The sequence below is a fragment of the Phodopus roborovskii genome, unplaced genomic scaffold, assembly GCF_943737965.1.
Source record: "Phodopus roborovskii unplaced genomic scaffold, PHOROB, whole genome shotgun sequence".
NCBI lineage: Eukaryota > Metazoa > Chordata > Mammalia > Rodentia > Cricetidae > Phodopus > Phodopus roborovskii.
Window position 1 is genome coordinate 43,110,505 of NW_026126517.1, and position 25,376 is coordinate 43,135,880.

The 25,376-nt window shown below is 40.7% G+C and overlaps 1 protein-coding gene across 1 annotated transcript; it reads right to left on the reverse strand.

Annotated features, from left to right (window-relative positions):
* Positions 1 to 3,400: 3,400 nt before the first annotated feature.
* LOC127231922 (gamma-secretase subunit APH-1B) lies at positions 3,401 to 24,717 on the reverse strand. Its single transcript, XM_051197825.1, has 6 exons — positions 24,515 to 24,717; positions 23,095 to 23,265; positions 14,961 to 15,031; positions 14,189 to 14,311; positions 6,744 to 6,871; positions 3,401 to 3,952 (listed from the first exon to the last, which is right to left on the reverse strand). The coding sequence occupies exons 1-6, from the start codon at positions 24,625 to 24,627 to the stop codon at positions 3,785 to 3,787; spliced, it is 774 nt and encodes a 257-aa protein (XP_051053782.1). The 5' UTR covers positions 24,628 to 24,717; the 3' UTR covers positions 3,401 to 3,784.
* Positions 24,718 to 25,376: the final 659 nt, after the last annotated feature.

A 25,376-nucleotide genomic window follows, 5' to 3' on the forward strand; every position in this document is an offset into this window, starting at 1 on the left:
ATTCAACCCAATGTATGATACACAGGAACAGTGCCCATTTCCTCTAAACACTAAAAAAGATGAAGGTAAAGCCTAATATGAAACTTAAAAAAAATAAATGTTGTAATCATAAATAGATTCCTGTAGCAGGGCATAGTGGTACATGCCTATAATCCTAGCATTTGGGAGGCTGAGGCAAGAGTATTTTGAGTTTAAGGCAGGCCTAAGCTACACAGCAAGTTCAATTCTGAAAACAAAAATTCTCTAAACAAAGCACATTGAAACTGTTGTATACTATCCAGTTAGGACTGGAGAGGTCTAAAAAATACACTAAGCTGGCCAGTCAGTGGTGATGCATGCCTTTAATCCTAGCACTCTGAGAGGCAAAGGCAAGTGGACCTCTGTGAGTTTGAGGCCAGCCTGGTCTACAAAGTGAGTTCTATGACAGGCTCCAAAGCTACACACAGAAACCCTGTCTCAATTGAAAAAAAAAAAAAGTGGGCAGATTCACTAAGCTGCAGACATGAGGGTACACAGCTTTATTCTCAGCACTCAGAGATAGATGCAAGTAGATCCAGGGCCAAACAAGTTTACATCATGAGATCCAACCTCAGAAAGAGAAACAAAAAATAACTCTGTTAAGTTAGTAATATATTAATATTCAAAGAACATATCCCAGAAAATGGATGCTACAACAGGCTGTTACTCAGGCTAATTGGCCAGCAAAGCTTTAGTGTCACTCAGTTGCCCACATATGTTGTTAACACCTGCTTTGGTACAGTGCTGGGTGCTGAAGTCAATGTAACAAGACCTAGGTATAGGAAACCTTCTGTCACACTACTTATGTTTACTGGGAACAGGAACCATTTTCCGTTCAGTCTGCAGATATTATCCTCACTTCCTTTAGCACATTTCCTCAAGATGCTCTGAAGAAATCACTGATACTACACTGCTAGGCATGCAAGCCAGAAGAACAGACCAGGTGACATACACCTCCAGTTATGAGCACTGGTTCAAACAAACTGAAGATAAATGTGGCTTACATTAGAGAGCACTGAATCCATTCCTATTATTCACATGGCCACTGACTCTCTGTTACTGGAGAATGAAAACATTATTTATAATTTCAAAGTCAATCTTATGTACACCTGTGTGAAGGACTGCACACATCAGGCTGATGGGGATGTCCTTCTGTATGCTGTGAATATATGTTTCTCTTATTGGTTGATTAATAAAGCTGTTTCAGCTGATATAGCCAGTCAGAAAGTATAGGCAGGGTTACCAGACTAGGAGAATACTGGGAAGAGGAACAGAGTGTCTCAAGAAGATACCATGTGGCTGCCAAAAAAGCAAAAGGTCTGGGCATTACCAGGTAAGCCAAGACCATGTGGAGGTACACAGATTAATAAAAATGTATTAATAATTAAGAGAGAACTAGCCAATAAAAAGCATGAGCCATAAACCAAACGGTTTATAATTAATATAAGCCTCTGGGTATTTATTTGGGACTAAAGAACCACAGGACTGAGCAGGACGGAACCTTCCATCTAAATCATGCCCTACTCCTCTTCAATTATTAGTAAGAACAGCATTTCAATGTGCATGTATAAGCCTCCCTTGGGGCTGCCTTGGCAAAAGGCAAAGCAGACTATTTGACACAGATATGCCTGAGGTATTGCAACACTCACAGTGTAAGAACATCACAGGCATCCAAGAATTATCTGATAAATTCCTAAAAAGACAACAGTTTCCTGGCCAAAATGTCCTTTTCATGTGTTTTGCTGTTGCTTAATATGTATGTTCCTGTCTGTGGGAGTATACGAGAGCAGTTGCAGCTGAGGGCTAGATGCGTTGGATCTGCTAGAGCTGGAGCTACAAGAGGAAGCGAGCTGTCTGAAGTAGGTGATGGGAACTGAACTTGGGTCTTCTGTGAGAATAGTATGTGCTCTTAACCACTGAGCCATTTCCAAGCTCTTAATATAGGTTCATATTAAATGAGATTGTGTAATTGTCCCATTTCTAATATCATGCTGTTAGTACTTAGAGAACTTGCTTAGAGCTCAAGTATGAATAGCAGTACAATCCGCAGGTTCTCCATACCTCAGATGAACATTTTATCAGAACAGCTACATACAAGGTTTGTAAGGCAGCAGCAGCAATAAACAACTATCTGTGCTTCTTACTTAGTTTAACAAAAGAAAATACCATGCTCAGACAGGGACACATGCCAACTCTATGGGCATCTTCTTGCTCCTTGTTCAGCACAGTGATGTTCACTGTTTGGTTTTTATATCTTTGTCTTTTCTAGTCCAGGGGAAATCTTACATAGACCTACAAAACCCACAAACTACAGCAGAATGGCTGACACATATTAGTGCTGAAGTAACCTTGAAGGGGATAACTACAGTGGTTTCTCTGGTGATTTGTAATCTTCCTAGAAGCTTTACTACTCTTGCCTCTCTACACTGAGAAGCTCAAGTAAGCATGGTTCACCAATTAATGATTAGTTCATGGGGGGAAGGGGAACCCCACATGTTCTTCTTGTCATCACAGGACTGTCATGTCCTCCTTCCATGTCACTGCCAAACCCTCTCACTGCTGCTACTGTTTCTTTTAGAAGGTGCTTGGATGTGCTGGGGACACCACTTTCATGCAGTAATTTCTACTTTACAATCTAAGCTCCTAAAAGACTTTCATTGGGAATAGTTTTCAGTTAGCACACTCACAACTCAGAAGCATTTCATCTTAAAAAGGAAATCAGATGACTTATTTAGAAGACTAGCAAAGCCCCTGGCGATTCTCACGAAGGGATTTCTGTATCACTGCAACAGAAAGCTAGACACACCTGCTGAAGATGAAAAGTTACATGCCAGCTTGACTGATGTCTGGCAGTTTAATGTCCATCTCCAATTTCACCGTCTAGCATTTGGGTGATGGTGCAGTTTAGTGTCATGGGAGCAAATGGAAGGTGTCAACATTGCTACCCTGTGCTTTTAGCTGCTCTCACAAGGTCCGGAGAAGCTCTGCCAAGGCAATATCATTCATCTCCCTGCCTGGCTTCTCAGAGATAAAAATGGTGAGCTTCTCCTCAACCAGCCCAGCTTCAGACAGAACACACTGCAGCCTTTAACTGAGAATGCTCATAGACATGGCACAGTTTTCGACTCTCCCAAGGAAGCCAGCATGTAAGAGTCCAGATTTATACTAAAAGGAGTAATTTAATGCCTCAGGAAGAGAAACTTTCAATGGAAAAATAAACCTTGAGGAAAATTACCTTAGTTAAGTTATAATGTCAGTGTAGGGTACTGCATTTCGAGGCACGGCCTGCGGTGCTAGTGAAGGACATGAAAGCCATTCACAGAGAGAACAGCCCTTCAGCCTTGTGTGACATCAGTACATAAAAAGACAAGGCCTACCCAGGTTACTAATTCAAAGATTTACTTGCTCAGCAGAAGTTGGCTTAGGAGACAGTTAAGTACCAGCCCTCATTCTCCTTTGGTGTTCTCAGAACTTCCCAGTGGACCCCAGTGATTCTCAGCTGCACTGCACATCCAGGATAATCAAATCTGGAGGGAAGTCCAGAAGCATGAGTCTTCATTTCCCCAAGTGGCTGAAATGTGCAGCCAGGTTGCAGGCCATGCTGCAGCTCTTCTAGAGGCCACTGCATGAAAGCACAGGGACAGTTCCAGGCTAGACAGTTCCACTGCTTCCAAGTTACAGGAGCAAAGGGTCTTTTTAGAGAAGAACATGGTTGTGCTTCCTCTAAAGGCACCGGCTGCTGTCTGGAGGTGCCGACTGTCAGAGGTTATCTGGAGCGCTGGTTGTAAAGAAGAAAGTCCTTGTCTTGGCAGAGCAGGCAGAGTTTCAGGCTTCGGCAGCTACCTCCAGCAACAAAAAACGCCCAGATGCCCATGAGCACCATGATTATATATGCTGATACCAGATTTAGTCCATAATAAGGATTTAGGAAGGTCTGAAAAGGAAAAATAAGTCAGCTTTTGAAACCTGTGGAATAAACAGAGATAGAGGGAAACACACAGCTTTCAACAGCTGGACTGCATCTCACAAACAAACACGAGATGACTGTCATGTGTTGAAGACACAGCAGAAGGCACAGCAGACACTGGTCTATGAACTTGCATTTTGCTTGGCTCAGATGGCAACCCCAAAAGAAAGCTGTTAGTCAGAAGCTAATGGGATACTTAACAGAAAGTACCTGGCCCTAGTTTATAGCCATTTCTGGGTTAATATAAGTGGCTCTAAGAATTTGCAACCAAGTCGGGTACATCTAGATTATTTTAATGTGAACCATTAGTATTCAGAGGAACATGTGAAAACAGAGTTATGTTTTTGGCTGTACAATTGCTATGGATTCCAAAAGTTTAATCCTTATGAAACTCTAACAGGAATACAGCTCAGAGGAGGAGTGCATGCTCATTATGCATGATGCCCTGGGTTCAATCCCCAGCAGCAAAACATGACTGACAGAGTGCTGCTACAAGGTGCAGTGAGTGGAATTACTGAAGGCAAGTCTCCACCATCAAGGAACTTAAATGCTACTAAGTAGCACAGACAATGAAGAAGTAATTAAATAAATAATCAATGGCAAAATATGATGGATAGTAAGACAGAATAGTTAACAGCTGTGACGAATGCCAGGATAAGAACAAGGTGATCTACTTAAGGGTGATGGAGATCCTGATAATATGGCATTTAACCTGACACAGATAGCAAGAGGAATTAACTAACCCTGTGCAGACTAGCTATGGGAGGAGCACAGGTGAGGACAGATAGCTGGATACAGATGGAAACTAGAGCCAGCCAGTATGAATACAGTTTAGGAATGGAGGATCAGGTGAGGTCAGACAACTGCGAAGTCTGTGAATTAGTAGTGTGTTATTCTCTGTGAAATGTAGGATCATAGAAAAAGTTTAGGTTGAAATAATAATGATTGATTTTGGTTTTTCAAAGCTGAATAAAATGATTAAAGGAAATTGTGGTGAAGCAAGGAGATGAGGTAGGAGAAGATTACAGCTGGTGGAGCTGGAGAGTGGACAGGAAGAGCTCACAGGGCTTGCTGGTGGATTGAATGTGAGGCAGATACCAAGACTGCCTCTTACATTTCTGGTTTGATGATAAATGAAGTGTTAAGGATGCAAAGTTTTGAGGAATATCAACCTTGAAAGATGTTAGGAGGAAGAGGCAGGAACAAGCTTGCAAGTATGGGTATGAATAATATAAAAAAAAAATCATGGTTACTAGTAACAGGCCATGAGATTTCAAAAGGCAGACATCCAATAAGCACTTTAATGTATGAGTATAATATTTAGAGGACAGAGCAAGGAAAGGAAATGCACTAGCCCAGCCTCCACATGGAACTTAATGTCATACAATGGATGAGAGTTCCCAAGGAGCTACTTCAGACAATGGAAGATTAAACCCTAAGATACTCCATCATTTCTAAATCTCTGAAAGAGTATAAGAGTCAGCAATGTCCAGGTGGTGGTGGTGCATGCCTTTAATTCCAGCAACTCAGGAGGCAGAGATAAGCAGAAAGAACTCTGTGAGTTCAAGGCTAGCCTTGTCTACAGTGCAAGTTCCATGACTACACAAAGAAACCCTGTCTTGAAAAACAAAACAAAACAAAGAGACAGCAAAGGATTCAAGAATAAAGTAAAAGAAAATCATAATAATGTTTGTAGCAGAAGTCAAGGAGTAAAGTAAGGGACCAACCAATCCTTTTTAATGGCTGTTGAGCTGGAGAGATGGCTCACTTGCTGCTCTTAGACAGGACTGGCACTTGATTCCCCAGCACTCATAAGGAAAACTCACAATTGACTGTAACTCTAGCTCCAGGGGATCTGATACCCTCTTGTGACCTCTGTGGGTACCTATACATACTTGCATATATGTGCACATTGACCCACATATATACACATAAGGAGAATAAATGTTAGATAAAATGTTAAAAGCTGCTATGATGAACAAAGAAAAATTTCCATTTTGATTGGTATAAATGAGGCTGAAAAGGATGGTTTGAGCAGAAGCCAGACTAGGTTAGATATCTGAAGCAAAGAGAAGTAGACAGAGTCAATGAGATGTCTCAGTGGGTAAAGACACTTGCTGCCAAGCCAGACGATGTGAGTTGCAGACTGGCACTGTGATACTGTCAGTAAAGAGTGAAACCTGTATATCTGCTACTGGTCAGAATGTGTAAAGAGTCACCACCTTAAGGAGCCTGGCTTAGCATTTGTATAAAGGACTCAAAATAATCACAGCAATTGACTTATAGTCCCCTGCTTCAAAACTTAAAACGTATGGGGAAAATCCAATGCACATAGTCACATGTGCCAAACAATAACAGCCAAAACAATAACAAAAAAGGGAAGTGATTAACCAAATAAATCAAAAATAATTTTCACCTGAAGATTTAAACTTAACTAAAATTCATATCTTAAGGAATTGGCAATGGAGGAAAATTGCTTCAGTATGCTTCATAACATAAGCACAATGAAAACTATTCTGGGCTTGACCATACATCCACTAAAGGACAAACATGAGGAAAACCTCTAATGAGACAGAGCCCCCCTCCCCAAATTAACTAGACTGTCACTCTACTAAAACAACGTGACTCACTGTCCACTTCCAGGGCTTCTCTGATGCCCTCATTTTCCCATGAATGTGTCCTTCATTTGGGTTAACCCGCCACTCAGACCTCTGCACTTGAGCTCTGCAAGCACTGAGAACACAGCGGCAACACTCACCTGGGTGGACACCAGCAGGTGAGTCAGGAGAACTGTAAGGAGGACATACCACTTTTTCTTCTCACAGCCATCAAAAAACACAATGCCCCAGAACACATGCAGCAGTATGATAACCAGCGTCATGAACGCTGAAAAGACAAGTCAGCAATTAGCAGCCAGTCCAGCAGACAACAGTCACCAAACCTGGCCAAACCCCATCACTATGCACTGGCTCTGAGGGTCCCCGGCCTGCAGTGATGGAATCTGACCACCAGTGTACAAAACTGGTTTGATAAGAACTCCATGTTAACTTCTGAAGAAGCATATCTGGATGGGGGTCCAGCCTTTCTAGAAGCTATTGCTCTAGAATATGAACCTGTTTGACAAAAGCCAACTTGGGTTTGACTTTCAAGGAGTTTCCCTGAGGTATACACCATGAGATTAGTATATATCTACACAGCTTATTTTCAATTAGCCTCTGGCCTTACATAGAGAATTTTCTCAATTGAACAAAGCATCCTCCGTCCGGGGAATTTCTCTTCAGAAACTTTTTTAGGGAATGTAATGAAAAATTTAAAAATCAATATAATTATCTTATACTTTTTAAGCAGATGGCAGTGAATCTGATCAGCACATGTCTCTAGAATACTGCCTGTGTAGGTGTCTAGTGTCCTGGATAACATATTTCTTCTTTAAAGCAGGCAAGTCCCTTATATTCTGCACACTTTAACATGAAAAAGGGCATATAGATTTTTCTTTCCTGCCACATAATAAAGAGATCGTAAGCTTTAACCTACCAGACAGAAAAACCCAGGCTAGAGTTCTCAACTACTTGAAGGTAAATAACCTGGCATTGCCAAGCGAAGGAAAACAGTTGCCTCTATTTCAGCTCAGCAAGGCATTCGAGCTACACTATATTCTGTAGACTATATACACTATATACTCTATCTGTATTCCAAATGAGTTAGTTCTCAAATCAACAGATACCTATCCTAGGGACTTGTTATCAGTGCAGCCTACTGGTACCCACCCCTTCCTAGAGAATCAATGCATGGTCAAGTTTCAGAATCCTGCCAAGGAGGCATTATTATAAATGTGCATAAGGAGATATAAGAATATTTACATCAGCACTGCAGCAGAAACAGAGAACGCTCACTGTTACCTGCTTCTGCCTCCACTTCCCTGTGCTGCACCACCTTGCCTGCTTTGAGTTCTATGTCTCTGACACAAGGATGCATTTGGAGAGTCATAGACCATCTCTGTTACGGTCATTTGGGTCTAGATAAGTGCAGAGGAACTTGAATGTTCATCTGAGATGTCTGACTTGATTTTGGAGGCAAAATCATCACATGTGTAAGTAAATTACAGTGTACTCACATAGTGAACTGCTGTATATGACCCACAACATGCTGAGTGAGAACAAACACACTGTAAAATGAATATTATTCATATGAGGTAAGAGATCCATAAAAATATTAAAAGAACGTAACTGTTGTGGCTAGAGGAGAGTAAGCTATCACATCTCTGTGACAGTGTCTTCATGTCAGGCTCTGGAAGGCCACACTAAAAGGATTCAATTCAAGTGCAGTTATCACTTCCTAAGGACAGGTGCCTGTCAATAGTGCGAGACTAAGACCACTTAAAATGCCCAGGGGATAAGCAAGAGTTTTAATTTTTTTTTTCCCTCTGAGTCAAAAAAGACCAAGGCAAAAACTGACACAATGGGATTTTTTTTTTTAAATCATGAAGTGTTCATATTCTAAGAAAGGGTTCTCTAGGACCTAGATGTTAATCAAATGTCAAGAGGAATCACTACCACAGGCATTTGCCATCTTAGCAGCCTCTGCTTGCTCTTCTCTCTAGGCATTGCCATGGGTACTGAGAATAGCTAAGTGTACTCCCAGGGTCCAGCTAATGCTCTAACATTTTCCAGCCTGTTCATATGCAAAATAGCATCCTCTGAACCTCATTGGTCCTGACTGTGCTTCCAAATTCTAGGTCTGAATGTCTTAATCCTTCCAGCTAAAAAGTCTGATGGACTGACTTTGTCTTCAAAGTCAAATCTCAGACTAGCATTCAAGTTCCTCTACAGTCTAGACCCAAATGACTTTAACAGCAGATCCTCTATAACTCTTCAACTGCATCCATGTGTCAGAAATGCGGAACTCAAGCCAAGCACAGTGGTGCAGCACTTGGGAGGTAGAGACAGAGGCAGGAGGTTCAGAAGTTCAAGGTCATTCTTGATTTGCTTATGAGACATCCAGTCATACAAAGTAGAATTTAACTAAGGTAGTGCTGTCTCCCAAATATCCCCAAAATAAGTAGTTTGCTAACCAGGCCTATTAAACAAATTTTAGGATGCTAGGATATAAGTGTTTGCTCATCAGGATTGACCAGGTTAGGCTCCATTCCCCTATAACAACAGAAACAGCTCTAACTTAAAACCAACCATTATGCCTACCCTGATATCAAACAACATGCCTCTAACAGACAGCTCAAGGGGCAGCATAGGGTCTCAACCACTGTCAAGTCCTGGTGTGCCATAAAGCCCACAGTTCCCTTCTTGAGATAGCATAATTTTGCCAGATGGGCAAGATGACCCCTGGTCACAACTATTGAAATCAACCAACCAACCAACCAACCACACTAGCATATTTAAAGTAATTCTGGCAATATCTTTACTGTTTAAATCTCTCATCTGGTAAATTGCCTGATTTACATTCTTCTGTCTCTAATTGCATGTGTAGCCTGGGTGTGGGTGGGAATGGGGAGATTTAAGAATGACAGAGTATATAAAATTCATAAGCCTAAAATGTGGCAGAATCTTGCTGGTCTAACACCAGAGTAATAGCAACTAGCCTTAATCCCTGCTGGGTCACACCAGGCCTAGCTTCAAAGAGTAAGCAGCTAGCCCTAATCCATCCTCTGTTGAGCAGATACCTTTGGTCCCCCTTTGTGAACCTTGTCTGAGAGTTCCCCAAGGATACAAAAGCCTGTGCAAGATTTGGTTTGGGAAATGGAAAAAACTGTGGTACCTGATGAATCAAGAATTTGCATTTGACATTGTATTTTTTGGAAGCCTCATTCAAGTTGTTCTTAGCAAATGATACACAACTGGCTAAAGTGTAAATATTGAGAAAAATAAAAATGCCCTTGGCATAGGGAAAGTGCTTCAGTCCATCAAGGCTGAAGACCCCTGTAGCTGTGGAAGGCTAAGTTCATTCTTTAAAGTGTCTCTGAGTCTTCTTTCGATGGACCCCTGTGAACCCATACTCACCCCTCCATATCCAAGACACTACATACTCACCCCTCCATATCCAAGACATTAATAATATATAAGTTAGCAAAATCTACTATTGGGGGCTGACTCTTCTTTGGGCATTAGCCATAGCTGGATGCATACTGTTATTAAAGAACATTTGTTTATTAATCTCTAAGTGTGCAGAGTGATTTCTCACTGGGATGACATATTTAACAGTGACAGGAGAGAACTGACTCCCACAAGTTATCCTCTGACATCCAACATATGCCATGACACAACAAATACATCCTCTGTGAAGGCAGCAAGCTAGTCTTCCCTGTTTGAAGTCTTTGGCTTTCTGAGGCCCTATAGCATCTAGTTCAGACCCTTTAACTATTACTGTGAGTTAAGGGAAAGTTTGTTAATGGGCCATGCTTATTAATGTTGCCTCCACATGGCAGCTTACCTTTGTAAATATTGACCACCAATTAGGCTCTATTCCCATACAAAATAAGATGACTTACACCTGACCACTAGACCCATCCCCATATCAAAGAACATGCTTCTAATAGGCAGCTAAACATATGGTGGCAGCTACTATTAAGGCCTGGTACATCATTAAGTCCCATGTGCTTCTGTCAGGAAAAGCCTAATTCTGCCATGTGACCCTGGCAAACAATTACTCAAAAATAACATTAGTGTACTTAAGAAATAATTGTGGCAATGTCTTTGCTATATAAATCTCCCAAGTGGCCACACTTGATGTTTCCTATCTGTTTAAATTGTTCCAAGTGTAACCTGGGGCTAGGATCCAAAAGAGATTTAAGGTTAACATGTATATGTCTAAAGTCTGTATAAGGTGGAAAATGTTCCGTTTGAGGCTGGTTCCCTTTAATTCATTAGTCAGAACAAGTCACACACTATTATTACGGATCTTTTTCCTTAATCTTTAAGTGTAAAGAGTAATTTCTCATTGGGAATGCATGTCAATTCTATGCCACAACAATAAAATAATCTACAGTGTGAATGCTTCCACCTCTAGAAATCAGGCCATGAAGGCACCCTGATGTTTACACTCTCACTCTTGTTATCAGAGATGTGGGAAGGTTTCAAGGGGAATACAGGGGGGAACTGGCACGGTAGAGTCGGGACAAGACAGAAGAAATGCTGTGGAACAAGTCAACAAACACCAGGATGCCTAGTACATGTGTCCCACACAGCCAGAATCACATGGGTTCTAGCTGAGGTAGTTGACTAATAAAGCTAAAAACAGTGAAATTTTCCCTTCCATATTTTTATAGTGCTGGGTTTAGTTTCATTTAATGCTTAATGATTTCTAAGGTGGGCATTTTCCCCTTCAATTTGTATTTTCTTTAGACAGTGCCTCTGCCTCCTGAGTGCAGGGACGTACAGGCATACACTACTATGACCAGATTTTGGTCATTACTTCTTTCTGAAAGAATTTGAAATTGAGGCCCACAGGGGACAGGCCTTTTCCTTCCACTTGGAACAGCCTTCCTTGAAGCTCCTTCCTTTGTTGCACTAAGTATTATTCCTCTTAAGTAAATTTCTATTCAAATGGTAATTCCTCCATAAGCTGTGACTAGCTTTTATTTTTCAGTAAGTATTTTTAAGTGTCATCTAGTAACAAAGGACTCCAAGAGCCTCTGGGGATGGAAATGAACGAGATAGCCATAGCTCTTGCTCATATAGTTTAGCACACAACTGGAGAGAGAGAGGCATTAAACAATAGTCACTGCAATCATTCACAGCTGGGGTAAATATGACAAAGGCAAAGAAATTTACTGTGACCATATGAGTCAACATGTCTCTTCTCTGTAACATTTATATTAATCTTTGTATTTGTTATTATTCAGAAGGCTTGGAGAAGTTTTTAATAATTATTTATTGAATACTTAATTAAATACCCAAAAGGACTTGTTCCCAAATATTAAATTAATGAGCTAGGATATGACTTAACTTGGAACCTCAATCCCATACTTCCTTCTCTACCAAGCATTTCCAAGAAACATTAATGAGTCTAACATAATGCTGGCCTGTTCCACAACTACCACCGGTAAAAAAGAACTAACTTACACTTCATAAACTATGCCTGTCTGTAACAACAACAACAAAAATCATGTACATACAGTTATCATAGAATATGTGTATTATTAACATAACAGACATAGATGCTAATTAATGACCTCATGTTCCTTATTTTAATTACAATTTTAGGAATGAAGCTACTCTTCCAAGGGACTCATTTTTATTTAGTTAGTTAATTTTTGATAATTTTTTTAAATTTAAATTTTAAACAAGCTTGTTTTACATGTCAACCCCAGTTCCCTCATCCTCCCCTCCTCCCGTCTCCCCACCACCCCCATCCCATCCCCTTTCAGCTGGGACTCATTTGTAAACTGGACTTGAAAACAGCCTGGTTTACTGAAAGGAGATAGCACCCTCTAGAGGACAAAAGTCAGAAATGCGTGAGGATATGAAGATAAGAACTCCTTTGACACTATAAACTGTATGAAAACTCAAAATACAAAAGGTGCCTTCTTAATTTCGACTAGACTCTGACAGACATTAGCCATTAAAACTACATTTGCTTTTTTTTTTTTTACAAACCAAGCATTATTATCATTTAAATTTTATGCCAGGGGGCTGGAGAGATAGACCAGTGGTTAAGAGCACTGAGAGCTGTTCCAGAGGACCTGGGTTCAACTCCCAGCATCAACATAGCAGCTCACAACTGTCTATAAATCCAGTTCCAGGGGATCTGAGAATTTCACACAGACATATATGCATGCAAAGCACCAATGCCCATTAAATAAAAAATCAATAAACCATAAAAAAAAATGTTAGGAATATTCCAGTTTGGGAATATTCACAAAGGCTACCTACTGTGTTGGAGGCAACATTAATAAGCATGACCCATTAACACACTTTCCCTTAACTCATTGCAAGAGTTAAAGGGTCTGAACTGGATGCTAAGGCCTCAGAAAGTCAGACTTTTCAAACAGGGAAGACTAGCTTGCTGGCTTCACAGAGGATGGATTCACTTGAGATGCTGACTGCATTGATGTCCACAGGAGAGGCTAAGATTTGAACTAACAAGGAAACCTAGACTGGTCGAGGACCGTCTCTGGGTTCAGGGATTGTCATGATGTCTCTAAACTACTACAGCTTTTAAAAATGGGCCATTTCTCTTTATAACTTTTTATTCTATTAAAAGCTACTGAAATACTATTTAGTGTTTGGTCATATTTCCATAAAAGATGGTAAGTTCCCTAATGAGCTTTAGCCTGAATGTGAACATTGATTTAATTGAAAAAATTGGTATGTGAGTTCACATATTTCAATGACATAACTGTTGTTGGTCTAGACAACTACAGAACAACATATTTTCCTCTATTTTTAAACAAAGTGAAATTTAGTAAAATAATATTCTAATTATGAAACAAACTTGTGATCATTGTGTCATATGTTGTAGTTGGTGAATGAAAGCAATGTGAAGAGTTGGTCCTTTGTAACTGCACCTTTGCATAAAAAGATTAATTCATCTACTATTTTTCTCTCTGAATTTAAAGATCAAATCATGCTGCTTATCTGTAAAAGGCACAGGGTTATAGATTAATCAAAGATTAGAATTTAGGACTAGGGGTCTTGTGTTGAATCCCTAGCACTGGGAAAGAAAAAAAAGTAGGGGCTTACAGGTTTATATTGAAGATACAATGACAAAACAAAGAGGATTATCTCATGAAAATTAGCTGCTAATGTTTAAATTATACTGTAACATTAAGTAAATATGTATAAATCTTTGTTTTGCTTTTGATGTTGTGAGATTTTGTTTTGTTTTTTCTTTTGTTTTGTTTTGAGATAGGGTTTTCTCTGTGTAGCTTAGAAGGCATGGAACTCACTCTGTAGACTAGGCCAACCTCAAACTCACAGAGTTCTTTTTGCCTGACTCTGCCTCCTGAATGTTGTGGTTAATGGTGTGTGGCACCTGCCTGGTAAATATATAAATCTTTTGCAAGATAAAATCCTGTAATCTTCTAAAGCACTCCAATCAAATCCATGTCCCCAATCCCAGGTCCTTCACTTACAGAACCTAGGAATATCTTCCCCTTAAAAGAATTCACTTGAATTCTGAAGCCAGTGGATGGCAATAAGGATGATCCTTTAGAGCAGGACCCTGAACACCCACAGCTATGGCACATACCTGAATTAAGGAAGAACTGTGGAGAATCCCCATGAATGCCCACCGTGCCTGGCCCCAAGGAGTCAGACAGGGTGTTCACAAAGGAAAACACTCCGCTCATGATTCCAAAGCCCAAGCCAGAAACTAAAGAGGAAGAAAAACACCATTAAGCCCCTTTCCTGTTATGAGTTCAGTTCAAATCTCATTTGCAAGGACTGGGGAATACTATTTCACTGCAGGGAAAAGGCTACACCTGCTGTTGCTGAAGCATCAGACAGCCAGCTCTGGAAGGCTAAGTGAGAAAGGAGAGGAGGAAAGGAAGTACAGGAGGCAGTAGGTCAATGAACAAAGGAGAGGCACAGAAGAAACTAGAGAGGAAGAAGAGGGTAATGTGCTGAAGGCCCTGGCTTTGGTTTATTGTAGCCAAACTGTGAGGGAGTAACTGTGATTCCAAGGTGGGATCTCTGGGCCAGACTGAGATAATTCTACACCCACACCCACACCCACCCCCCCCCCCCCCCCCACACACACAAGAGAGAGAGAGAGAGAGAGAGAGAGAGAGAGAGAGAGAGAGAGAGGAAGAGTTTGCCTGCTTGAGTTTATGTGTACCATGTGCAGGCTGTGCAGGTGTTGGATCCCCTAGAACTAGAGTTACCGGTGGTTGTGAGCCATCATCTGGGAGCTGGGAACTGAATTCGGGTCCTCTGCAAGAGCACTGGGTGCTGTTAACTGCTGAGCCCCATCTCTAGCACTTCTGTTATTTTTCTTCATGACCCCACAGGGTCAAACTTACCATAGGCCAAAAGTCGCATTGAGGGTGCTGTCTCCTCAGGGTTTATGCTTTTCAAACCCTCACTGGCTCTTCTAAAAGAAAGACACATTATTTTTATTTTTAAATAAAAAGGCTTATATCAGGCAAGTCACAGGACCCTTCAAAACTAGATATTTAGTGAGGCTTCTGATCAGGTTGAACTCCATTTAAATGAAATCCAGCACATTTTTTGATAACTGAAGTCAAGTGACTAGTCTACTAACCTCATCTAGGTGATATCTCCATAAAAGGAAAAGTTAAAATGTTAATAACAAGCCAACAGGAGTTAAATTCAGTGGGAATAATAGCAATACTTAATTTCTGAGGGCAATAAAATATTTATCTCATTATCCTGAGGGATCTACCACTCTGAATTTTCTTCTCCCCAAAGTCTTATGTCTTTATCTCCAACTTAATGGCATTCTGTTGAACATTTCACTATGCCTGTATTATCTCAATGCCCATTCTACTTCCCAATTCAAAGGACCAAAATCACTCTCACCCTTCTAACAGCAGTTTTTTTTTCCTTTTGGTGTAGTAACTAAGATCCTGCCTCATAAATGTAAGAACATGATCTATCACTGAGTAACACCTGCAGCCTGCCCCTAACCTTTCCCATTTCTCCCAATAGCAATTTATTAAAGTAGCTGACATTCTGCAGAGTCAAATTCTCACATTGTTACTTAATCATAAGGTCTTTTGATTCCAAACTATTTTACATATTTGACTCATGTTCCCAATTCAGGAGCACATGAAGTCTGATATTTCTATAATACCCTTATGAAATGCTGCCTTTAGAATAAGCTATAAATATTTAACTGAAAAAACAAATATTTTCAGTAATAAATAAATTCAGAGCATGATCATACACATTATCCAGGCAGTTTACAGATATACCAGGAATCTGCCTCTGCCCCCTCCCCTATCTCCATGCAGACATATTAGGAATTCTAGGTGTGATTTGTTATACTACTGTCTTTATTAAAAATTGCTGCTGGCCAGAAACTCTACAATCATTTAAAAGCCAACTGAAAGGATATTTAAATGATCCATACTGTAAAGTATATCTATTAAAGTAACAAAAGAACCAAAATACTTTGGAATGACCCATCAGTCAGTGCTGAAACAAAAGGAGGTGAGATGAACCCTAAGATCAGACAAGTTAACCAGAACATACTTATTTCCAAGACACTGCATTATTTTAAACTTCAGGGAAGCCAGGTGTGGTTGTGGTGACTCGTTTCTGCAATCTTAGCCCTTGGGAGGTTGAGGCAGGAGGACTACGGCATGTTGAAGGCCAACCTGGGCTATACAGTGAGACTCTATTCAAAAGATCAATGTAAAATAAAATTTAAAATCCCAAGGAACACATAGTTATTACTGTTGGTCAATTCATCACATAAACACAGAATCACTGCACAAATATAAATATCACTGGTCATATTTGGTAATGTAAAATTCAACCAAAATAGCCAAGTGAATACTGAAAAGTCTCCTCTGATTTTTTTGAAACAAAAGGAACAATTTAGGATTCAGTGTTGTCTATTTGGAAGCACTGTTTGGCTGGAAAGATGTGACCCATATATTTATGTGACTGTCTTCATATTTCTCTGGAGCAGCAACCAACTAAATTGTACAATTTTCCCTAATAAAACAAATCTACCTGTCAAAGGAAATCTGTTAAAGGTTAGTTCAACCTTATGAGTTATACAACAGTAGTAATCTATAGCAACAAATGCACCCACATAGTTTAATCAATAAATTTGGGAGGATTTCTGTTTTGTGTAAGTGTTTTTCTCTATTACACATACTGTGGTATTGCAATCAGGAATATATTAAGTTTCTAGGCAATGGTGACCCTTGTCAGAAATACCAGCAAGGCCAGAAATTCAAGGTCATTCTCAATTGCATACTGAGTTGGGAGTCATGTGGGGATATACGAGACCTCCATTTTAAAATGACTTTTAAAGTTTTAAAATAAAATAAAGCAAATAAAAACAAAATCACAGAAAACTCAAATGGTGTATCTCTATAATCTCACTCTCATATGTACACTCAAAAGATACTAAATGAGACAGAGGAGGTGGTGCACGCCTTTAATCCCAGCACTCAGGAGACTGGGGCAGTTGGGTCTCTGTGAGTTCAAGGCTGGCCTGGCTTATATAGCAAATTTCAGGACAGTCAATGTTACATAAGGAGATGCTGGTTTATAAAGGTAGATAGATAGATAGGTAGGTAGGTAGGTAGGTAGGTAGATAGATAGGTAGATAGGTAGATAGATAATTTATCAATAGTTTTGAAAATTTTATGTTGTAAAGGTTGGAACTTTTAATTTTTGTTCTTGGGAATCTGGTAGCAAATGTAACAGAATTTCTACTTCAAAAAACAGAAGAGATGTCCTGTCTAGCACAGTCATCTATTTTGTTCATCAGGAACTTGGAAACTCATCACATTTTGTACTTTCTCACTTCCTAATATTAGCAGTGAACTGCCAGGGCTGCAACATTTCCTCTCACAAACTCTGCAATACAGAATGGGGAAGTTTACTCAACTTCTGAATTCATGTATCTAAGATATTTGGAGTTTTCCTTTGGTTTATTTGTTTGTTTTGTTTTTGAGATGGTCTCATGTATATGGCTGGCTTCAATATCATTATGAAGCTAAGATTGCAGGTGTGTGCTTTCATGCCCACTTTATTAGGTCCTGGGATGGAGCCCAGGGCTTCGTGTTTGATAGGCAACTACTCACCAACCATGTTACATCTTCTAGACCCTAATATACCACTTTAGAAATTTTAAAAAACAAAATGACACTTCTTTAAAAAACAAAACAACCCCCCCCCAAAAAAAAAAACTGGAGTAGGCTAGAAAAATGACTCAGCAATTAAGAGCACTGACTTTGCTTTCAGAGAACCCTGGTTCAATTCCCAGCCCCCACAAGGCAGCTTCACAGCTGTCTATAAATCCAATTTCAGGAGATCTAAATCTTTATACCAATGCAGAGTTTAAAAAAAACTGTATCAAGGGTGTATAGATCAGTGTTGGAGGGACAAACAAACCTTTTGCTGTTTTCCTTTTCCATAAATGTAAGATTTTTCTAAACTCACCAAATATGTATTTGTATTATAATAAAAATCATTAAATTATTGTAAAACTACAAAATTATAAATTAATAAAACTGAATTACGTTGCAAAACTTTTAACCAAAGCAAAAATAATTCTATATATTTTAGGTATTGCGCAGCAGTTTTTAGGCAATGGTTACCGAACACATCTGTTTTAGGTAATGAAGTTAGTTATACTTTAGGCTACATAACTTAGAATGTTTTAACATTTGTATGGAGAGAGCCACCACTTCTGATCACATGTTTCTTACACTACAAGGTCTTGTCATGCTGACAGTTGTAATTCACTCACCAAACAAACAAAAACCAAGCGTTCATATATCTTGACTATACTAATGTAAAAGTTTGGTAAACTTCCACATTCTGTGTACAGGGTTAATGAGAGGAGATGTTACAGTACTAGTACTCACTATTAATATTCATTCATTAATCCATTCATGATGAAGTAACTGTTCCTGACTTATGAAAAAATAAAACAAAAACAACAACAAAAAACAAAACTTACTTGACTGCAATGGTTTGGAAAATGGGTGCAAATGTTAATCTTGAAAGCAAATTCAGGCAGCAAAACTCTCATTAAGGCAGTCCCTTAAATTAAAATGTTCAACTTTGGCAAAACTTATTTTTGGCAGTGGGATATTTAAGCAAAATTTGATTAATACAGTATTGCATAAGAAATTGATTTAAATGTATCCACTTATATGTTAGTTATTTAAAAAAAGTGCTACAAAAATTGTCAAAATTCTCAAGTTTGCTTTAACACAGCTATATGATATTCAATAAAGGTAAATTCTCCAGGAATTTGAGAATTTTGGTTATGTTCATTTGGGGATTTTTTGCTTTTGTTTTTTACTTAGGATCTCATGTTAATTATTAGGTAAGCTTTAACTTTGAAGTAACTAAAGATATCCTTGAACTTCTGATTCCCTCAGCCCCATCTCCTAAGTACTAGAATTACAGACCAGGCTTGATAGGAAAGTTTTGTAGAATATACCAAAAGCTTATTAAATATGAATTCTGCAGTGCAAACAAAGGCATCTATTAATGCATGTTTCTCTGATCAACTGTTTGCAAATTTCCCAAACATCCTTTCAGAAGACCAACAATAGTTTCCCTAGGGAAACAAAGAGGTTTCTCTGGACTTCCTAGCTTGATAGCCTGTAAAAACACCAGGATTCCTTCTTCACATAGAGCCCCTCTCTCACTGCTTTCATTCAAAATGAGGACCAGTTTACAGTCTTTTGGAAACTCTGATTTGTGCCAAGCAAAGATTGTTGCTTCAAGTGAAAAACTGCAGAAACAGGCAGGTAAGAATAGCAGGTACCACATCTAAATCTTGGCATTCTGGTAAAGTCAGGTCTAAAAGTAAAAGGTCATTAAACTGTAATGCTGTATTAGGAATTAAGCTTTTTCAAAATTAAAACCATCATCTAAAGGTGCAAAGGCAACAGAAACCAGTGATAACACTGATAGAAAACTTAGTATAGTACTCCTTACAAATGGCGCCCACGTGGTTAATAAGAACTTCCACTTAAAATTTAACAAAAGCTTAAAAAAGGGTTTTAGAAACAAAAGAACAGAGACAAGCAAGGTTTCTTGGTAGCAGCATTTTTCTCGGTTGAACTCTGCTTTGCTAGAGACAAGCAGATATTCGCACGGCTCCTTTAAGGGAAGATTCCTGACTCAGCATAAGCGGCAAAAAACCGCACAGCTTTTAAATAACTCTGCTAACAATTTATTGGTGTGTATGAGAGATGGCAATGGCAGTGACCACATCTCCAAGCCGGCAGCATGCTTTCTGTGTGGCAGTGCAGACCAAGGCAGTGAGCACAGCTTTCCGTGCTGGCGGGTAAAAGTACCCGCCACCATCTTTGGTAAACTGCGGCTGACACAGCTATGACTTTCATTTTAGCAATGTTGTTGTTTACCAGATAAAAGACTTGTGGCCAGACGAAGATAAAGATTTACAGTAAAGACAGATTCATATTAAGAAAAATCTCTAAAGGTTTACGGTGTGTTTTAAAATATACGTAGACATGAAAAAAAATGGTTTTAAAGAGACAAAGAGGAACTGGGTGTTGTAGCACACGCCTTTAATCCCAGCACCCGGGAGACAGAGGCAAGCAGATCTCTGTGATTTCAAAGTAAACCTGGTATGCAGAGTGAATTCCAGGACAGATAAGAGTTACACAGAGAAACCCTGTCTCAAAAAATAAAAAGTAAAAGAAACAGAGTAATAATAAAGCCACATAAAGATGAAAAGCTCAGAGAGAATCTGGTTACTGTATGCTATTGTGTTGTCTCTACATTGTTTGACTGCTGAGAAAATAACAACAACTGATAAAGGAAATGCTGCTGGATTAATTCAATTTATATATTTTAAAAATGCTTTGACTCAAACATTTAAGTTCAAGGACAAGTTACTGGGGAAAAGGATTTCTATTTTTGTTTCCACAGAAAATGAAAAGCTGTGGATTCCTTCCAGACTAATGTGGTTTGATCAAGCCAGGCCCCCTGAAACAGTCGCTGGTGATCCTACATTCAAAACAGCTGGACAAAGCAGCCTCACAGACTACAGCCAGGATTTCTGCATCTTCTTAGGATCCCCATGACAGCGCCCCCTATCAGCAGGAAGTAGTTTGGAAAGAACGACGCCCAAATTCCCAAATATTGTTTATAAATGTTTGTTTTCATTTAAATGGACTTGGTTATAAATGGTTAATGATCACAGCCAATTCTTTTTAAAGGTAAAAAGGGGATTATGATATAGATATGAATACTTTGTTTTGGAATGGATTTTCATTTATTGATACAATTTAAGGTCAATTTTGTCATATGTATATTTCTCCTCTTGTTTGTATAGCTCATTTAGAAATGTAATGTATAATGTAGTACAGATTATAGATAATTACCTATGATAGTCAAAGCTTAGAGTTTAGTTAGGGTTTTCAAGATACACAGAGATGTATGTAAGATAGATAGGAATTCTTCAAACCTTTCAAAGACTTACAGAATATGGCATTTAAAATGATTTAGGGTTTTACTTGACAATGAGACATAAATGCTCCTGGTAACACCACCTGCGTCAAAAAGGAAGATGGACATTAAAGAAACTCGTTATGGAGTTTGCTTTCAATATGGCAAGACTAGCCATGTGGACAAGATACTGCTCTTGTCTGGACTGTTTGACTTTGTGCTGTATAAACTGGACATGCGGGACCCATAGAAAAGTGATTGCTGATTCAAGATGGACATTGCTATAGAGTTTCTGCTTCATGGAAGAGTCTGCCAGACAGTCTGCAGGACACAGAGGAAAGTGACTGACAAACTGCCAATACAAGAAGACAGTTTAAAGTTTCCTGCTTTGCTGAAGGGTCTGCCAGACACACTATGGCCTATGGGCTGAAGATGGAAGATTACAAAAGAACTTCGGGTGACCAGGCAGTGAGTTGTCTCTGTCATTTCTAGAGTTTATATACTATCCTTCTGTGGTCTTTGAAGGAGTTGAAGACAGATAGTAATGGTTATAGTTTTCATTAGTTAGGATTAAAGATAAGTTACTTAGACTTTAGACACACAAAGTTAGAATAGATGATGAAATATTTTCTTCAAATCTTGCTAAGTGTTAATGGACTAAATATTGTTAACTGTGATTCTTATTTGATAACTGTTATGTGATATATTTTGCTATGTTAAGGTTAAAACCCTTTTTATTTAGACAGAAAAGAGGAGATGATGGGAGATGCCATTATGTATATGTTTCTCATACTTGTTAATAATAAAGCACTGTTGGCCAACAGGAAAGGAAGATAGGAGGGACTAGGAGACAAGGAGGAAATAGGAAGTAGTAAGGAGGAGAAAAGATGGAGAGTCTGAAGAAAGCAGTATGCCGCCGGCTCCCCGGTAAGAGAAAAACATAGATCAGCAAAAATGGGTTAATAATTAAGACAGAGCTAGCCGATAAGAAACTAGTAACTGGCCAACAGTATAATATCTAATACAGAGTCTCTGTGTGTTATTTGGGGCTGGCGCAGCAGCGGGACAACACAGGGCAGCGGCAGGCGGAAAAACCGTACTCCTTACAAGTCACTTTAGGTTTTATCTATGAAATCCATGGAGAGTCTCATTGGCAAAAATGAAAACAGGTCAGCACATTTATCACTCCACTGAGCTTTACTACACAAGCAAAGCTAATCTCATGACTTACTGAAATAACACAGGATTCCAAGTACAAGCTGTGTCTCGAATTAGTGGTTTCCTGTGAGATCCCCATGGTTCCTATCCTTTAAAGCCTTGGGCTTTAAACAAAAATGCATTTTTTTTTTTATTTTGCAGACATAAAACTATAGAAAATATTTTTTAAAATGAACCATTTTTCTCATGAATAGTCAAAACAATTGAAGGCATAATCTCTGTAAGAATAATGTGTTTCAGGTAGTAGGAGGGAAACATGAAGTCCAAACGGAAGACTCTTTGTTGTTTCAGTAATTATTTCTCTGGGTTATTTTTCTTCAAGATACTTCTCATCTTCTATTTGTTCATTCATTTCTTGCTAGTTTCCTCCATCATAAGTTCCAGGAGGTCAGACACCTCCCAGCTTTCTCTCTCTCTCTCTCTCTCTGTCTCTCTCTCTCTCTCTCTCTCTCGTGACAGGTCTCACTATACTCTGGCTGTTCTGGAACTCACTATATAGACTAGGTTGACCTACTCAGAGATCCATCTGCCTTTGCCTTCTGAGTGCTGGGATTAAAGGTGCCCATTGCCAGATCTTCTATATCTCCAGTTTCTGCAAAGTTGGGCATTGGGCAAATTCTCAAGAAACAATTTTGGGAGAAAGGAGAAGAAAGAGGGAAAGAAGATGGGAGGGAATTAGGGCAGGCAGGCAAGCCAGGCCATAGGTTTAAATATTCCATATTTTTGGGCTAGAAATGCACCAATCAACAAATCATAACTCAAGTGTAACTGGGAAAATAAAGCAAACATTTAACTTACTTTAACAGTCTATAATATGCAAGCCTGAACAGTTCTTGAATACACACAGACAGCAACACTCCAAAGATGAGCAAGTACTTCTGTACAGGTCCTTCTCTGTTGTCAGTAATAACTCTCACTAGGTACCAAAAAACAGATGAAAGCAGGAGAGATACCAGCCAGAAGAAAGCCCTGGAATGTAGGAGAAAAAAGCCACAAGTTAACAGAGCATGAGATTAATAATGACTTCAAATCTGCTGGAGAGGAAACAAAGATCCTGATTTTTTAATTGTGGGGGGGGGGAATCCTGGAAGTGGTGTTCTGGATCAGCAGGTGCTGATCAATGTTCCATTTTTCTCCTAGTGAGAAAAACAGTCCAAGAGAAATGTCACATTCGCTCAGCAAGAACGTGCTCAGTGACCCTGTCAAGTGCACCCTAAGATACTACCTGCCAAGGACTGGCTAAGAGGAACTTGGTTGTTGACTATTTTTTCTAAGAGATGCTTTTCCTCTTCGGTGTGCCATAGAAACATACAACCAGTGACTATTGCAATTTTCATAACAAAATTCTCCAGAAAGTATGTATTTAATGGCTAGATATCTGTAAAGATAAGTGTCTTTTTCTGACAGAAAACGTATACCTAAACTTGTAATAATAGTATGTGCCTTGTAAAATTCAGACGTTGCAAACCGGTTCCCTGGTGTTTTCCAGGCCCCGTTCTTACAACCCTTCTGTGGAGACAGCAAGCTTTATAAGCCATTGGGTTAACAGACTCTATTGTTTTTAAATTTCAATAGCAAGGAGCACTATTCAGTATAGTCAAAAAGAAGCTTCGAATGGCTGGAGTCCCTGGCCTAGCTAGCTGGCCTGATGCCAAGTCCCAGAAACTGTCTCAGCAGGTGCAAAGAGACCAGGACCACATCCACCAGCAGACTTCAGTATTACCAAGCCCCCAGGAGGACATGCCTGGTCAGGTGTTGCTGCATTTTCTCAGGCTTCCACCTCAGAGGCACCCCAATCATTACCGGGGGGGGGTCTACAAGAAAAAAATTTGAGCCCAAACCCCTCACAGACACTCTGAGTCCCAGGATGGGGGTTGCGGAGAAGTGGGTCACTGGTCCCCAGGTGACTTTAATGACAGGGTGAGAACCATTCTTCGATGCAGAGCACCTGGTGAAATGAGACTCCTAAGGAAAGACGAAGGCTCCACACATGAATGTTTCTGTCTCAGTGTTCCCACACTTAGCCCCCAGATGCCTAGATCCTTAGGGCGCGCCTGCTCAGCCTGCCCTTCCCCTCAGACTCTCTCAGGAGGGGAGGAGCCCCCCTTTCAGCCCTCTCTGTCCCACAGGCTGGAGATACTGGGGGGTGATCCCCGAGGCCATGGGAGCCCCGGCGCGGGAGGGGACCCGCTGTGTCAAGGACTTGGGGCCGTCTCACCCGGCGATGAGGAAGATGACACGCAAAGGGTCGGTGGCGATGGTGAAAACGTAGAGAGCGAGCGCGGGCCCGAAGGCGATGAAGGCGCAACCGAAGAACACAGCCGCGGTCATGGCGACCGCCGAAGCCGATCCGGGGAGCCTGAGGCGATCCGGGTGCGTAGGGCGCTGTCTTAGCGGGTTGCCGGGCGGGGCAGGCCTGCCAGGTGCAGCAGGCCTGCCAGGTGCTGTGTGCTCAGTCAGAGCAGGAGGCGGGGCCTGGAGAAGCTCTACAACAAGGCAGAGCCGTGGGCGGGGCGGAGCTCGGGAGGCGGGGCCTCGATAAACTACAAGAAGGCAGAGCCGTGGGCGGGGCGGAGCTCGGGAGGCGGGACCTCGAGATGTTTCACAACCAATCATAGCCGTGGGCGGGGCGGAGCTCCGGCGAAGGAGGCTGGAGGTGCTCACTCTCGGTCGCAGACCCGGGCCGAGGCGGAGCTCCGGAGGCAGTTCCGGCAGGTGCTCCGGGCGCTGAGAGTAAACAGACGGGCGGGGTCGGGGGCGGTTTCCTAAGAGGCTCAAAGTGCGGTCAGAGTCTGTGCTGGGGCTTCATATTCTGTCAGAGAGGCGATCCCTCGAGGGGCTCCGCAGTCGGAAACGGGTCGGGGCCTCTAGGGGATCTGCGAGCGGGGATCAGCTCAGGGGACCAGGTGTCGAAGGGCGTGCGCCTGGACGGTCTTAGAGTGCTGTCAGAGCAGGGGTCCAGCCTGTAAGGGGTCAGTGTGCGGGCAGGCAAGGGCGGGCCAGGGCGGCCTTCGGGGGCTCCACGCGCTTTCAGACCAGGGGGCGGGGCCCTGAGGGGCTGACTGACCTCAGGGCAGCAG